The 15,570-nt window shown below is 39.4% G+C and overlaps 1 protein-coding gene across 3 annotated transcripts in view; it reads right to left on the bottom strand.

The window, feature by feature from the left end:
- ATF2 (activating transcription factor 2) overlaps positions 1–15,570 on the bottom strand; it is a 102,679-nt gene that overhangs the window by 13,460 nt on the left and 73,649 nt on the right. For all 3 annotated transcript variants that reach the window (XM_075001823.1, XM_075001824.1, XM_075001825.1), the window contains exons 12-13: positions 12,555–12,761; positions 1,041–1,146 (exon numbers count right to left, since the gene is read on the bottom strand). In XM_075001823.1, the coding sequence (XP_074857924.1) occupies positions 1,041–1,146; positions 12,555–12,761 (313 nt within the window). The remainder of the gene's footprint in view (positions 1–1,040; positions 1,147–12,554; positions 12,762–15,570) is intronic.

Raw genomic sequence — 15,570 nt, 5'->3', positions numbered from 1 at the left:
GTAAAGATGGTGGCCATTAAGTTTTATCGCAGGCACCTGAGGAACTGTTTGCATGCAATACAAAATGTTCCTTTATTCTCCTGAATTACTGACACGGGCAAATTAAAATGAAGTGGTTACATATGGCAGAAACAATCTTCACATTTACAAATATCCTGAAATATCACTAAATCATAAAAACGAAAGCTGTGGGTTCTATATTATGAATGTTGCCTAATGCATTCCCAGTTCAGTTATTTGTTACGAATTTGTGTACAGTGGATAAAATTGGCCATTTATTCTACAGCAGCAGCTGGTTCTAGCTCTCTGCATCATATCCAAAAAGTTACAAGAAAAGCACAATTAACCTCCAAAATGCTAAAAGAAAAAAATGAAAAAGTGAAAAACAAACTTAATTTCCTTAAAAATTTACATTTTTACCGATTTCACCTCAACTTGTGAATTCTTAGTAAGTCCTTCCGTATTAGAATCCTATTTTAGACATTCAGACATCTTAAATTCTTGTAACAAAGAACAGTTTTATTATGTCATAACAATCTAGGGACAGCATACAGTAAGAGCCAAGAACCTGCATCTGATTATTTTAATGGGTTGACTGATCCTGGGCATGCTAGTAAATAAGGACAGCTGTTACCCTACCCTCCATGGAAATCTCATTATGAAATGGAAGAAATAAGGTCCTTTCATCTTACCTAAGACAATGAATTACAGCGATTGCTCACCATACACTGTCAATACTCTAATTGTTTATACTAGAAGCTGCCATTGCTGTACTTTAGTATTAAATGAGTATACACATAGAAAAAACAATACTGTCTTTAAACTTCAGATAATCTATAACATTTTTGAACTGAAATCATTTAGAATAATAGTTTCAAAATATCATACATTCATTTGTATCTTGCAATAAGCTTGCAGAATTTTATATATTTAATGTTAAATATTGTAACTGCACTTTTAGTTCTTAATGGTTGCTCAGTTCACTTTGGCAGTATTTCACTGATGCAGCCTAAGGCTATAGGTAATGGAACATTACTCACTCTGATAGCCAGATTTCTTCTGCATGGCAGTTACAGGGCAATCTTTATGAGCCAGAAGAAGCTGTTTCAGCTGTGCCACTTCATTTCTCAGCAGGGTGACTTCATTCTAAAGAAGAAGAAAGTTATGTACTTCACCAGGCTCAGACTACACACATTTCAGAGATAAGTATTAACAGTCTTAAGTTTTACAAGATTTTTGGATGCCCATTTAGTACCGTACAAACTTCCATGGTCTCAGACTGCAAAAATACTTACTTTTGAATTCAGAACACTTTAAACATTAACTACAGCCATTACTTGTAAAAATATATTTTATAATAAATGCCATTGAATTTAGTGGATTACATTAGTAGATGGTAGACTGAAGGTTCTATATATGGTCCAATTCACACAATCAGACTGTTGTAAATCTGGATGATTTTGTGTGTTGTCTTTCAATCACATAGACTTAATTTTAATTACTCGCATTGTAACGTACATTATAACTCTGAATATGCTCAGTGAGTGTGGAATGATTTTTTGTGAACACATTTGAAGTCTCTACAAAATGCAACCAGAATAATAAGACAGTGATCTATTTTTAGATTTTATTTTTCATAGCTATATGAAAGAATCTAGTAATAAGAATGCGAACAATCCCATTGTAGCAGAGAAGAATTAATAATGATACGTTTAGATGCAGTATAAGATAGTAGAGCACTAGACTGGGACTCAGAACAATAGCCGTTTTAACCCTGGCACTGTTACTAGCCTAGTGGGTGACTGTGGGCAAGTCATTTCACCTCTTTGGGCACGTCTACACGGGCACAGATCTTCGAAACAGCCATGCTAATGGTCATTTCGAAGATTACTAATGAGGCGCTGAACTGAATATTCAGCATCTCATTAGCATTAGGACGCTTCTGGCTACGGCGCTTCGAAAGTGCCGCTTTCGAAAGCACGCAGCTTGGTGTGGCTACATGGGGGGGGTCCTTTTCGAAAGGACCCCACACCTTTCGAAATCCCCTTATTCCGATCAGTGAGCAGGATAAGGGGATTTTGAAAGGTGTGGGGTCCTTTTGACAAGGGCCCCTGTGTAGCCACGCCAACCCGCGTGCTTTTGAAAGTGGCGCTTTTGAAGCGCCGTGGCTGGAACCATCCTAATGCTAATGAGGTGCTGAATATTCAATTCAGCGCCTCATTAGTAATCTTCGAAATATGGCTATTTCGAAGATTTGTGCCCACATAGACACAGCCTTTGTGTTCACATTTCCTAGTTGTAAAATAGGAATAATGACACTGACCCTCTTTGTAAAGCACCTTGAGCTCCACTGATGAAGAGCATAACAACAACTGGGTATTATTATATTAGACAAGAATCAAAATTAAGAACAGCATGATATTTCAGATGCAAACATCTTTATTTAGAAATAGTTAAAACTGTCTTATGCAACATTATGCTGTCTATAAAACAGTAAGTAATCTGTCATCATTTGTTGCTCCCACATCTTTTCAAAATGCACTTGTAATGCTAGTTTTGATGAGTTAATTTTTGCATTGAACAAAAATGTTCCATGCAAACATGCCTATTAAAAAAAGAGTATGTTCGCACAGTAGCTTACAAAACTTTAAGCACAAAATTGTTCAGTTGTCAATGTGCTACTAAACTGATTAAAGAAAAGGGGAATAAAGGAATGAACAGAAGAAAATTTGGTCAGACATGAAAATAAAATTATGTCAGACATGGCATTTATTAGCCTGGGATGTTAGAAATGAAACACTATGGAGGTGCTGGTGTCATCATGAATAGGACAGACTACCAAAAGGAGGCTTCCAGGCAACTCTCCAATGCCACATTCTACAAGCCACTGTCCTCTGATCCCATGGAGGAGTACACAAAGAAACTACACCATCTGCTCAAGACCGTCCCTACAAAAGCACAGGAACAAATCTACATGAACACACCCCTACAGCCTCAGCCAGGTTTATTCTATCTGCTACCCAAGATCCATAAAACTGGAAATCCTGGACGCCCCATCATCTCAGGCATTGGCACAGTCACAACAGGACTGTCTAGATATGTGGACTCCCTACTCAGACTCAACGCCATAAGTGCTCCCAGGTTTTTTTGAGACACCACTGACTTCCTTAGGAAACTACAAGTCATTGGTGATCTTCCCAAAAACAACATCCTGGCCACCATGGATGTAGAGGCCCTTTACACCAGTATCCCACATGAAGATGAACTTCAGGCTGTTAGGAACATTATCTCTGATGAGGCTGAGGCACAAGTGGTGGCAGAGCTTTGTGACTTTGTCCTCCCCCACAACTATTTCAGATTTGAGGACAATCTATATCTTCACATCAGTGGCATCGCTACAGGCACCTGCATGGCCCCACAGTATGCCAACATATTTATGGCTGACCTGAAACAACGCTTCCTCCGCTTTCGTTCCCTAGCCCCTCCTCCTCTACTTGCACTACACTGATGACATCATCATCTGGACACATGGGAAGGAGGCTCTTAAAGTTCCCCCATGATTTCAACAATTTCCACCCCACCATCAACCTTAGCCTGGACCAGTCCACACAAAAGATCCACTTCCTGGACACTACAGTGCAAATAAGTGATGGTCACAAACACCACCCTATACAGAAACCCACAGACCCCTGTTTTTACCTACACACCTCCAGCTTCCATTCAGGGCACAACACATGTTCCACTATATACTGCCAAGCACTAAGGCACGACTGCATTTGTTCCAGTGCCTCAGACAGAGACAAACACCTACAAGACCTCTATCAAGCTTTTCTGAACCTACAGATGTGTACCCAGAAGTGACCTGCTACAAGACAGGCCCAACAAGGAAAGTAACAGAACACCACTGGCCATCACATACAGCCCCCCACTAAAATCTCTCAAGCGCATCATCAGTGATCTACAACCCATCCTGGACAACGATCCCGCACTCTCACAGACTTTGGGAGGCAAGCCAGTCATCGCTTACAGACAGCCTGATGACCTGAAACAAATTCTCACCAGCAACTATAGACCACACAACAGTAACTCTAACTCAGGAACCAATCCCTGCAACAAACATCGGTGTTAACTCTGCCCACATATTTACACCAGTGACGCCATCACAGGACCTAACCACATCAACCACACCATCAGGGGCTAATACACCCAAACATCTACTAATGTCATACATGCCATCATGTGCCAGCAATGCCCTTCTGGTATATACATTGACCAAACTGGTCGGGCTCTACCTAAAAGAATAAATGGACACAAATCAGCTATCAGGAACGGTAACATACAAAGAACTGTAGGAGAACACTTTAATCTCCCTGGACACTCAGTAACAGATTTAAAAGTAGCTATCCTGCAACAAAAAAAACTTCAAAAACAGACTCCAGAGAGAAACTGCAGAAACTGACACCATCAATCAAGGATTGAACAGAGACTGGGAGAGGCTTGACAATTACAAAAAAGGTTTCTCCTCTCTTGGTGTTCCCTCCTCCACATTAACTGCTGAAAGTGGGCCACATCCTCTCTGACTGAATTGACCTCGCCACGTCTTGCCTTCCTCTTGGTTGGGAATCCCTCCTTTTCATAAGCCTGTATAATTAGACCCTCCTGGAATCTTCACTACACATATCTGATGAAGCAGGTCTTTGCCTGAGAAAGCTTATGCTCCAAAATATCTGCTAGTCTATAAGGTGCTGGGGGACTTCTTGTTTTTAGAAGAACTAAAAAGAACAAAAAGGTAAAGAAATAAGATTGATCTGAGAACCATCTTGGATGTTTGTCTGCCTAGCTTTACAATTCCTGCCTTCTAGGAGGTTCACATAGCAGGCTGCCCTGGAATATGGGGCCCAGGATACCACAGTGCTGGGACTCAGGTTTCCTGCCATCCAGCCAGGCTGCTGAGGAGTCTAAATCAAATTGTATCATCATCAAGTGAGATGATACAAAGATGCTACCAGAAGACAATGGCATGCAGTATACTATACGTTTATCTGTGTTTAATGCTAACAGATACTTTGCATTTGAAGTTAATCTTGGATGGTTTTGAAGAAAGTATAAAATTAATCAATCATTCTTAAGTGTACCATAGTATGCATATGAACACTTGCAATGCACATAGCATGAGGACTAACGACACACAAGTTCAAGTAAGGGTAGTCGTCTGGATATTAATATTAGAAACCCAATTTGGAACATGAATTCAGTGTAATAGGGCTAGACCCAACATCTATTTTCCCATTTAAAACTCCCTGACATTTTTTTGCTCTGTATATCAGAAAACAGGAAAATGGAAGAAAAACAAGGAATACTTAAAACTAATGTAATAAAAATTATAATTTTAGATTCTTGGCAGTGGATAGGAGAGCTGCCATGGCACAATGTACCCAGATGCCATGACAACATCAACAAGCTAAACACACGGACAAATATTTGGTCAGATGCAAATAAATATGAAATGCATTTTGAGTAAAGTAATGGTGAGGAAATACAAATTTTCTAAATTCAGAGATCTCAAAATATACTATCATAAAGAAAATTTGTGGAGCAAAACCCATGAGTTACTATTAGATTCCTCAAAACTTATTTCAACATATTCCCAGAGCCCTTTAACAAACATTATTACTGCCTCCAGTCCTCAATGCAGTGCATGATGTTCACCATATAAACTTATCTGGCCGGTTGTGGGTTGTAGCCAAAGTTAACAGGTCCAGACTACATGCGTTTGACTATAGTCCACAGAATGGATTAAGCATGTTTAAATATAAAGATACACATCTCATAGAGCTGGAAGGGACCTCCAGAGGTCATCAAATCCAGTCCCCTGCCCTGTTGGTAGGACCAAGCACCCCCCGCCCCCCTTTTTTTTCAAATCTATTTGCCCCAGATCCTTAAATGGTCCCCTCATGGGCTGAACTCACAGCCCGGGGTTTAGCAATGCTCAAACCACTGAGCTATCATGTTGCACAAGACAAAGGGGGTATAGCCAGCACCTGGGATGTGTTTATCCTAGTCTCCATTAAGAAAGCCATTCAGAAGGGATTATAGTATATGGAGAGTGGATGGATCATCCTAAAGGAATCTCTACACAAGAACATGAACTTGTGAACATGGGTGAACATGGCAAGCTCTTCATGGGCAGAAAAGGATTTTTGCCATGCTTGCAGTTTCTTTTTATGGTTTAGTTTATGCAGTTTTGGCCATTTAGCCACTGGTTGCTAATAATTGGTTTCTCTTGGATCTACAATTTATCATTCTCTATTCAAGACAGGCCACACCTCCCCAGAAAAAAAAATCAACACTAAGAAATGTTGGCCAGAGAGATGCTTGGCTGGCTTTTGATTCCCCATCTTTAGGATGCTCAACCATGCATCTATAGGGGACGCATGAACTGGCTAACTATGGTGGACTGTGGTATACCACCATTGGCTGGCTCTTGGGGAGAGATACTCAACAGTCCTTACAGGAATTCTGCTTACTGCTGAAGTAGATGTAGTAAAACAGACAGACAAGGTATGTTTTATTGTTACATGACTACAGTATTCCCCAGTATTTCTGTAAGGCAGAAGCAATATGTAGAATTATATATAATGCTAGACATCTTTAACAAGGAATCATATTGGCTGAGAAGCCAGTCCACAAAAGCAAACAAAAAAAATGTTTTAAAAGATTGTACATGTGTGGTGACTGATGTAGAAGAGCTTGTAAAAAAGAAGAGATTTTGCCCATGTAACTGAAAATACTCAGAGTTACTGAAGTGATCTAATTAACAGACATTTGTGCTACATTCATAATAAAACAGAATGGTATCATGTAAACCCAAGAAAATGGAGGGCAGCAATGGTATCCACAACTATTTAACTCAATAAGTAGGTGGAATACTGAATAGTATTAAGAAAGGTTTAAGCAGACCTCATTTGCAGAGTAGAAGATTTATGGGACGCTAACAGAACATGAAGTAAAAATATATGTTATGTTGAAATTACATCTGAAAGAATATCAGTTCTCATCTTCCTAAGTCACTTGTTTAATGACTTGCTTCTAAAAACCCTGTGAAATTTACACAACCCAACACTGTGATACTTAAATTTAGGACTACTTATTAATACTGGTGAAAGATAATTTTGTTCAATAGTTCAACACATCTTTGTTTATGAAGCCAGTATGTTTATAAATAGCTTAATGATGTCAACAGTAAAATTCAGCTGAGCAGGGCATTTAAATATTAAACAAAATATGAACTATTAAACCCTAGACATGCAGTGTGTAAAACTATACTAAGGCAAAGATCCAAACTTATTAAATTTACTATTAAATAGAACATAAGTAATCATGGGTCATTACTGCCCACTATGCTGATCAGCTGTGCCAGGCTGTCAAGTGAAGAACTATTATGGAAATGCAGGATTGATTAATGTTTTCACATAAAGTACAGTTTAATTATTTTTTTGACATTCAATTTTCTTTACAAGTCATTCTGTTCTTCACAGTTAACGGTTTTGGTATTGGCAGATGGAAAGAAATTTCTCTCTCTTAAATTCACTATTACTGGGTTAACTCTTGACAAACTGGAAGCCAAAACCGCCTGGTATATTTTTAATGAAGAAAATTGCAAGGCATATGGGCCTAAAAATGCTAATAGTTAAAAGTTACAGAATAGTCTCCTGTGTTTCCTCTTACTAGTATAATTCCATTAATCTCAATGGGATTATAACACAGATAATATTAACTATGTATATAAAGTGGTTGCAGAATCAATCCAAATGACACAAAGTAACACAAAACTTTATTTCACCAGCTCAAAATTTACTTCTATTGTCACAAGCCAGATTAATGGAAATACAAGCAGTGGGAATGAAAGAATTTTTTTTTATCATTTTAGATCCAGATTTGTACAATTTAACAAATGTTTACCAAATGATTTCTCCAAAGACCTGCCTAATCCTTTTTAACAGCTGCAAATATTTGCAGTGAGAGAGCTAATTGAAATATAAGTACAAGACAACCACGCAACGTTTACTAACATATCCCAAGAATTGACACAATTGCATATATCTAGAAAATGGAATTTTGGACACAAGATACTGAGTATAGCAAAAACAGAATTCCTTTTACAGTTAAAGAAAAACAGAAGAGTACCAACATATTTTGCATCTACAAAGCACTAAATGCAATATTAAAGAAATGGCTAGAATGAACACAGAATGAAAAGGTTTAAATTCCACCATAAATATTTGCTGTAAGCAGGTATCTGGCGCCGTCTCAAGCCTAACTCATTAATGAATTGCAAACAATGTTATTTAGCTTGTTTTAAATTATAGGAAAGTTTTAAAAATAGTGCTATGGATTTAAGTTTGTGTATTAGTAAAACTTAAAAATAGCTTTAAGAAAAACAAAAAACAAACAAACAAAAAAAACCAGTTACTTACCTTTCTGTTGCTATTGTTCTTCAAGATGTGTTGCTCATGTCCATTCCATTGTAGGTTTGCGCATGCCTAAGCACAGTAACCAGTAATTTTTCACTCAGTAGTAACTCAAGTGGTTCAGGTGCCCTCTGGTGTCAGGCGCTCATTTCCTGTGTCATGCCATGCCACCCCCTGAGTTTCTTCTTTCTGGCCAACTCCAATAGAGAGGGGGAGGAGTGTGGGTTGTGGATGGATGGATGCAACATATCTCAAAAACAGTTATAGAAAGGTAGGGTAGCCATTTTTTCTTCTTTGAGCGCTTGCACATGCCCATTCCACGTAGGTGACACTCCCAAGAAGTCACACAGGAGTGGGGTTGGAACTCATAGACATGGTGACTGCAGAATAGGTCAACTGAATCTGGCATTGCCCTTAGACTACTCAGTGAAGGTGTAATAAGCAAAGAATGTAAATAGTGATGACCAAATTGCTGCTCTGCAAATGTCCTCAGTAAGGAGCCATCTAAGAATGCTGTTGCTGATGCTTGTGTTCTCATTGAGTCGGCAGTCAAGATACCTAATAGCCGAATGCTTGCCTGCTTTTAACACGTGCAAATGCATAATGTGATCCATGAGGAAGTTCTATAAGCAGATATAGGGAGACTTATCACCCTGTCAACTACTGCTACCAACTACCGGGTAGATTTACCAAATGGTTTGATTCTGTCTGTATGGAACACTAGAGCAAAGCTTACACCCAGTGAATGAAGCCCTTCCCTATTTGCATGTGATTTCAGGTAGAAAAATGGCAAGAATATTGCCTGATTGCTACGAAACTGGAAAACATCAGTAGGAAAATAGGGTGAAGACACAGATGCATCTTATTCTTAGAGATGCACAGCAGTTCCAGCATGAAAGCATGGATCTACAAAATTCTTCTAGCCGAAGTAATGGCCGCCAAGCTATATTCCATAAAAGGAACAAAAAGGGGCATAATTGCCAACGGTTCATATGGGGACCTGTACATTTTGACAAGACCAGGTTTCAATCCTACGGAGGGAAGGGTTCTTACACTTGAGAATATAGTCCTTTTAGGCTCGGCTCAAAGGAAGGTCTCAGCACTGCCTCTAAAAGTAGGAAGGTTGATCTGACCTCCTGGTCTTTCTTCATTTGGTGTTTAATGTCCTTGAAAATTTGACAGCAATCCCTGATTTGAACCACAACCAAGCACATCAAGCAACTGCAGTGCATGTTATTTAGAGCAGAGCTTACCTGCAGGAGGCATGGGGCTTGAGGCACGCCTTGACATTAAGCATGGGCAAAACTCTGCTAACCAAACTGTGCTAACAAAGACAGGTTAATGATTTACAACTATTAATTATATACAACTATCAAAAAATAAAGACCACTCAGAAAACTTGCTGTAACAAAGAACAGTTACAGCAACCATCGGAGGTGATAAAAGGAACTAAGGGCCAACTGGACAAGTTTATATTCTTATACTGGCAGTATGACAATGTGTCACCAGAAAGCACCTGAGCCTTCCTGACAAGTACCACAGACAGAAAATTTTCCAGTGACTGTGATTCCGCATGCATGCACCTACAGTGGAACGTGTGCAAATACTTGAAAAAGAACCTGGATTTTGGCAGAAATTACAGCATACATTCTAATTTCTTCAATAATATTCAAAAAGCTTAATTTGGTTTATCTGATAATTATTGGGATATGCACAACTTATTTACACAACTCCTATGACTGTTACCAAGAGCATGGCTAGAATCAATACATGGCAACAAAGAAGCTTGGGTATTGTCAAAATTCTCTCAATATTACCATATGTAAACTCATACCCATCTGTTATGTTAATTAACTTTGGTGTCATAAGTATTCCCTGCATCATTGTGTTATAATATTCTGATGTCAGAACTGTTACTTCACTACTATAGTTTACCTCTGGCCTGGCCGCTGGCTCCTGCTGGAATGACACCAGCCATGGCCATGCCCATGCTACCAACTGAGGCAATCAGCTTAGCACCAGCTGGGCTGTCAGATGGCCCTGTGGGCACTGGTTTCAGCACCAGCTGGGGTGCCAGACACAGCCCCAGCCCTGTGGACGCCAGGGATGCAAGCCCTGCTGGACTCCACTGTGTAGGGCCCCTTGCTCTCCTGTTACAGGGGTCTGCCCAGCAGAGTTCCCAGATGCCCTCCAGTTGTCCTCTGCAGCCTGTCTGGGGGGGCGGGGGATTCAGGCTCCAGGGAGTCCAGCCTCCATGGTCTGCAGGCTGTTGGGAGGCCCAGACTTGGGAGCAGTTCCCTCGACTTTAAAGCCCTCCCCCCAGGCTGCCCAGATCGCCCCCCAATGTTTGGCCCTGTCTTCAGCCTCCAGCACTCATTCCTGTGACCTGCAGGTTGTCTGAGGGCTGCTGCCCCTCCCACACCCCTCCAGCAGTCCCCTCTGTGGCCTGTGGGCTCTCCATAGGCAAAAGTGGGTGGGCTCTGGGTTGGAGGCAGGAGAGCTACCTACCTGGTCTTTGTGGCATGTAAGATGGCAGACTCCCAGCCCTGCTGGCCTCTCTCTTGGTTCTGCAGCTTCCCCCAGTGGCCACTCTCAGTACCACATCCCTCCTGTCTGTGCCCCTCCATTTTGCCTTCCTCCTCCTTCTTCCCCCAACCTTTCCACGTTCTGTGAAATACTGGGATTTCAGGCATTTCCCACTTTCTAGGCACATCCAAACCTTATTTAAAGTTAGGGTCAGAGGAAGCTACATACCAAATTTTTTGGATGTGGCTCTTTTGGTTTAAGAGGAGTTCTTGAAAAAACGTAGTACTGATGCATGCGCCCGCGCACGCACACACACACACACACACACACACACACTCTAAAATAGACAGAGATAGACAGACGGCTTCTAAGTTTCATTTAAAAATGAAGATGTCAGGAGATTCAGAACCAGATTCTCTGTTGGTGTAAGTCACTGCAGCACCAACTTCAGTCAACCAACAAATGATTTATAACAGCAAGGATGTGACAACCCAAAGTTTTCTGTGTATTCGCTTAATGGTTCCTGAATATTAATATTAGTGTGATTCTTTGCTTCATTCTCTATCCTATCATATTTATATTATCATATTTATATTATTATATTTATCTTCAGTAAAAATACAAGATAGCTACATGGTTTTTATTTACCACTATATCTTACACGGAGACATTGTCTATTGTGTTAATCTGTATGGGCTTCTAAATGGATGGATGTTTGCTAGGTTTTGGTTTAAATGGTTGAAGAAGCCTCGCTGGCTCAGGTTGAATGATATAGACCTTAAGACCAGACTGATAGCAAAATGCCAATACCACAAGATGCCTCTTTTATTGTCTATGTTAAGTGAATAGGGAAGTTTCAACTGACCACATTTGGGTGGGAGTCAGCATTGCAGTCTGACATTAACTGGCAGATGACTGGCATTCTCAGCAGAGGCACAGCAGGCTGACGACAGGGAACAGACACTGGACAACCCTATCACGCTCTACAATCCCTCAAAAATAGGGTTGAAGCATACTGGTAGGACAGTGTGGTGAAATTTGCGCTGCCACTGCCTGTGCTGTACTTGTTCTATGGATAAAGAGAGGCCTTCAGTTTCCAGTGCCATCAATCTGGCACCTTTCACAAGCACTACATTTGCTTTAAAGAAAAAAAGATACAAAGGAAACTAAAACAAAAATCTGAATTTAAATAACTCAGGTTATGACCAAAATTCATAAAAACATGGTATTTATTAATTAAGGATAAAGTTTTGCCAATGAAACTTCACTTCAACATAGTCTCCCTCTTGTTGGTTGTGTCACAGCCCCAAAGTTACTTAAAATGGAACAAAGGCCAAGTGGAAGAGATCCCAAATTTCATGTCTTTTAAGATGCATAGTCCCATTCTCAATATAACTATGATGAGCATTTTAATACAGATTATGCCTGTTCTGAATTCAATGGCATTTTAGAAGCTTTTCATATTATTGATCCCCTGCTAAGTTTGTGCTCCATGACTCCATGACTGTTAACTGAAAATCAAAAGAACTACTTGCTTGTAATCAAAAAAGAAAATACCTGTAATTGACCATTTAATGAGCTCAAGTCTTCTGCTTTTTTCTCCAGTGACTGCACCCACACTTTTCTTTTTTGTCGGCATCTTGAGGCAGCAGCACGGTTTCGCTCTAAAAACTTCCTTCTTTTCTCATCAGGGTCTTCATTTGCTGCTCTTCTTCGACGACCTCCTGTATTTTGGGTTTGTGGCGTGGGCTGAGCTGGGGAAGCCTGGAGACAAGAGCATCATAGTTCAGTTCCTTGCAACATGTAACTCAAATGTTACATGTCTGACTTACATATATAAATACACACATTTACACAGGAAAATATCAACAATATTTCTGTTCCAATATTCAAAATATTACTTTTGAGTAGAGGAAACATTAAATATGCATCTGTTTTTCTATGAAACGTATCCAGTGTTTTCATTATGGTTTTACTCACTACAGCATTAAATTTAATGTTCTGTCAGTATGACCTACTGGTTTACAGGTTTATAGTCTTGTTGCAAAAATTCATTCTGACACTTTGCATACAAGTAAGCCTAAAAGAAATAACTTTTCAGAATTTTTTTTAAATATTCTTTTGCCCATTTTAAAATTACAGGAAAACAAAATGTTTAGAGATTTCAAAAATTCTAAAAAACCCTCTAACTAAAATGACTTTGTAAAATAAAATTTATCAGGCAATAACTGCACATAGTTTTTGGTGCTTTCCAATAACCTTGCATCCTAAAACTTAAATTTTGCTTTGATTGCTGTTATGTATTTTTGCCCAATATATACTAACTGCTCATCACAAGGATCTGGACAAAGCAATGGTATTTATTGATCCCTAAAAGAGTAATTTCTTACCTGTTACTTCCGCATTTTCCAAATCCCTCTATGCCAGCCCAGACGTGAATAGGATCAAAGTAGTTAGAAAGTAAAATATCCTATTAAATTACACAATCCGCCTACTACATGAGCAGAATATAGTCCCCAATAAAAGGACTATTTTATTACAGCTATTCAACCTTGGATCTTCAAGTCTTAGCAAATTAAACTAACTCTCCTATTGACACTGCACACTCAATGCTTTGTTATGCACTAAATAACATAAAATAAATAAAACTATTAGATTAAAATAAAAATCAAAGCACCAATTCTAACTTAATAGCTTGTAGTATTATGAAATCTAGACTGGTATAAAGGGACTTTGGGAAGTGAAATTAACAGCTAAGAATTGACCATTTGCAAATAGACAGTGAGAACTTTCCTACTAGTACTCCTTAACCAGATTATACACAGGAAAGAAAAATTGTAACTGTCTGGAAAAAAGGATTTACCTTTTCAGGGCAGCAGCTACAGAGATTCTCACATGCAGATTAACAGCATTAAAAGTAGAGGACACTCAGGTGGTGACGTTACACAGTCTCAATCCAAGAGGCAGCTAGTGCTCTCGTGGACAGACATAGTGAGAAGAGCATTTTTACCCTGGGGAGCATACACTTGCTTAAGGTTGCCTCCAAACCATAAGAGGACAAGAATTTTTAAAGGGATGTCTCAAGGCTTGATTTCCAAAATTGCTAAGTGCCCAGCACCTACTGTTGCCTTAAGTGGTTTGCTAAGCAATTTTGAAAATAAGACCACTTATTTAGGCACCTACATATGAATTTACATATCCATTTTTGGAAGCCTTGGCCAAGATGCTTAAACTTTAGAGGTTGTAATGCCTTTCCTGGTACTTCAGAAAAGAACAAACAGGAGGGCTTTTCTAATTTTCAAAGTTATCTACAGATTGAAGAATAAATTTTCAATCAGTTTCACCAGGCTGCAAAAAACAAGGGGAAAAAAAACTTCCTGATCAAACATACACATTTCATTTAAACTGTCTCCTTTTGCACCTAAAAACTGTGACCAAAGATTAACATTCACATCTTACTACTTGATTGCACAGACAACATTTACAACTCCTATTAATCAGCCTGATATTGGTTATAGGTGTAAAGAGAGAGAAGGTTAAAAAACCTTTACAGTTTTGACCCTTAATATCTTGTTCTGATGAAAAAACTGAGGTACTGATATCTGCACGAAAGAGGGAGCCTGATCCTCAATTTTCTGGACAAGCAGATGGTTATTACTAAGACAGCATTATGACCAAGTCTGTGCTTTGGTTTCTCAGCTGCCCTGGAAAACCAAATATCACCTCAAGAAAGCTGCTTCTACAAGGAAAACCCAACTGAAATATTTAGCTTGATTTGTAAGGCCCTTCCGATTGCTTTATAAATCCTAAGGTGAATGAATCTTCAGGTCTTTATTTTGAGCATCCTTATAAAAGACTAACGTGAGTTTCTTTTCAAGAGACCCACTATCACACGAGAAACAGTTTCAACCTGGTGCTGCAGAGCCAATGCAGTAACCCTAGGCAACAGAGAAAAGACACACTAAACCTATTTTCTTTGAAAGTCTAACTCTAAAAGCTAGAACTTGTCATCACTGGAGCAATGATATTTGAGGCTAAATACTTCATACCAGCTCGGAAATGCTCATACAGCTGGGAAAAGAGACAGGAAACAGATACAGGTTATCTGATTTCAAGGACTCCAGCTAGGGGAAAGAAAGAACTGAACAGACACAGTGAACAACTGCTGATAAACACCTGTCTACAAATGTAATTTTCCTAGTGCACATTAACTTATAAAAGGAAATCCCTATCTAAAATATACTCAACATAGTATTACTTCCTTAACAATTGTCTCTTTCTCCTCCCAGAAAATGGGTGTGTGGCTTTATTTTCACTACGCTACTTAGTAAGACTGAATCTTCTTGAGAGAGAGCTTTCCAGACAGGCTTTTCTGACCAGATGAAAGCAGGTCAACAGCACTCCTTTTAGGTAAAACTGTAGTTTCTGAATCACTCTCTCAGAATCAAGGAACCAGACCTCTCCCAACTCCCAACTGCATACATATTCCCCTGCCTTCAAGTTGTTACCACCCATTTTCATCCTATTCTGAGTAAACATCTGGTCTAGCTCTCCCAATAACACCAATTTCATA

The sequence above is a fragment of the Carettochelys insculpta genome, chromosome 8 (assembly GCF_033958435.1).
Source record: "Carettochelys insculpta isolate YL-2023 chromosome 8, ASM3395843v1, whole genome shotgun sequence".
In the NCBI taxonomy this organism is placed as follows: Eukaryota; Metazoa; Chordata; order Testudines; family Carettochelyidae; genus Carettochelys; species Carettochelys insculpta.
The sequence above is the reverse complement of the archived record's forward strand: the minus strand, read 5'-3'. Positions and strand labels throughout refer to the sequence as shown.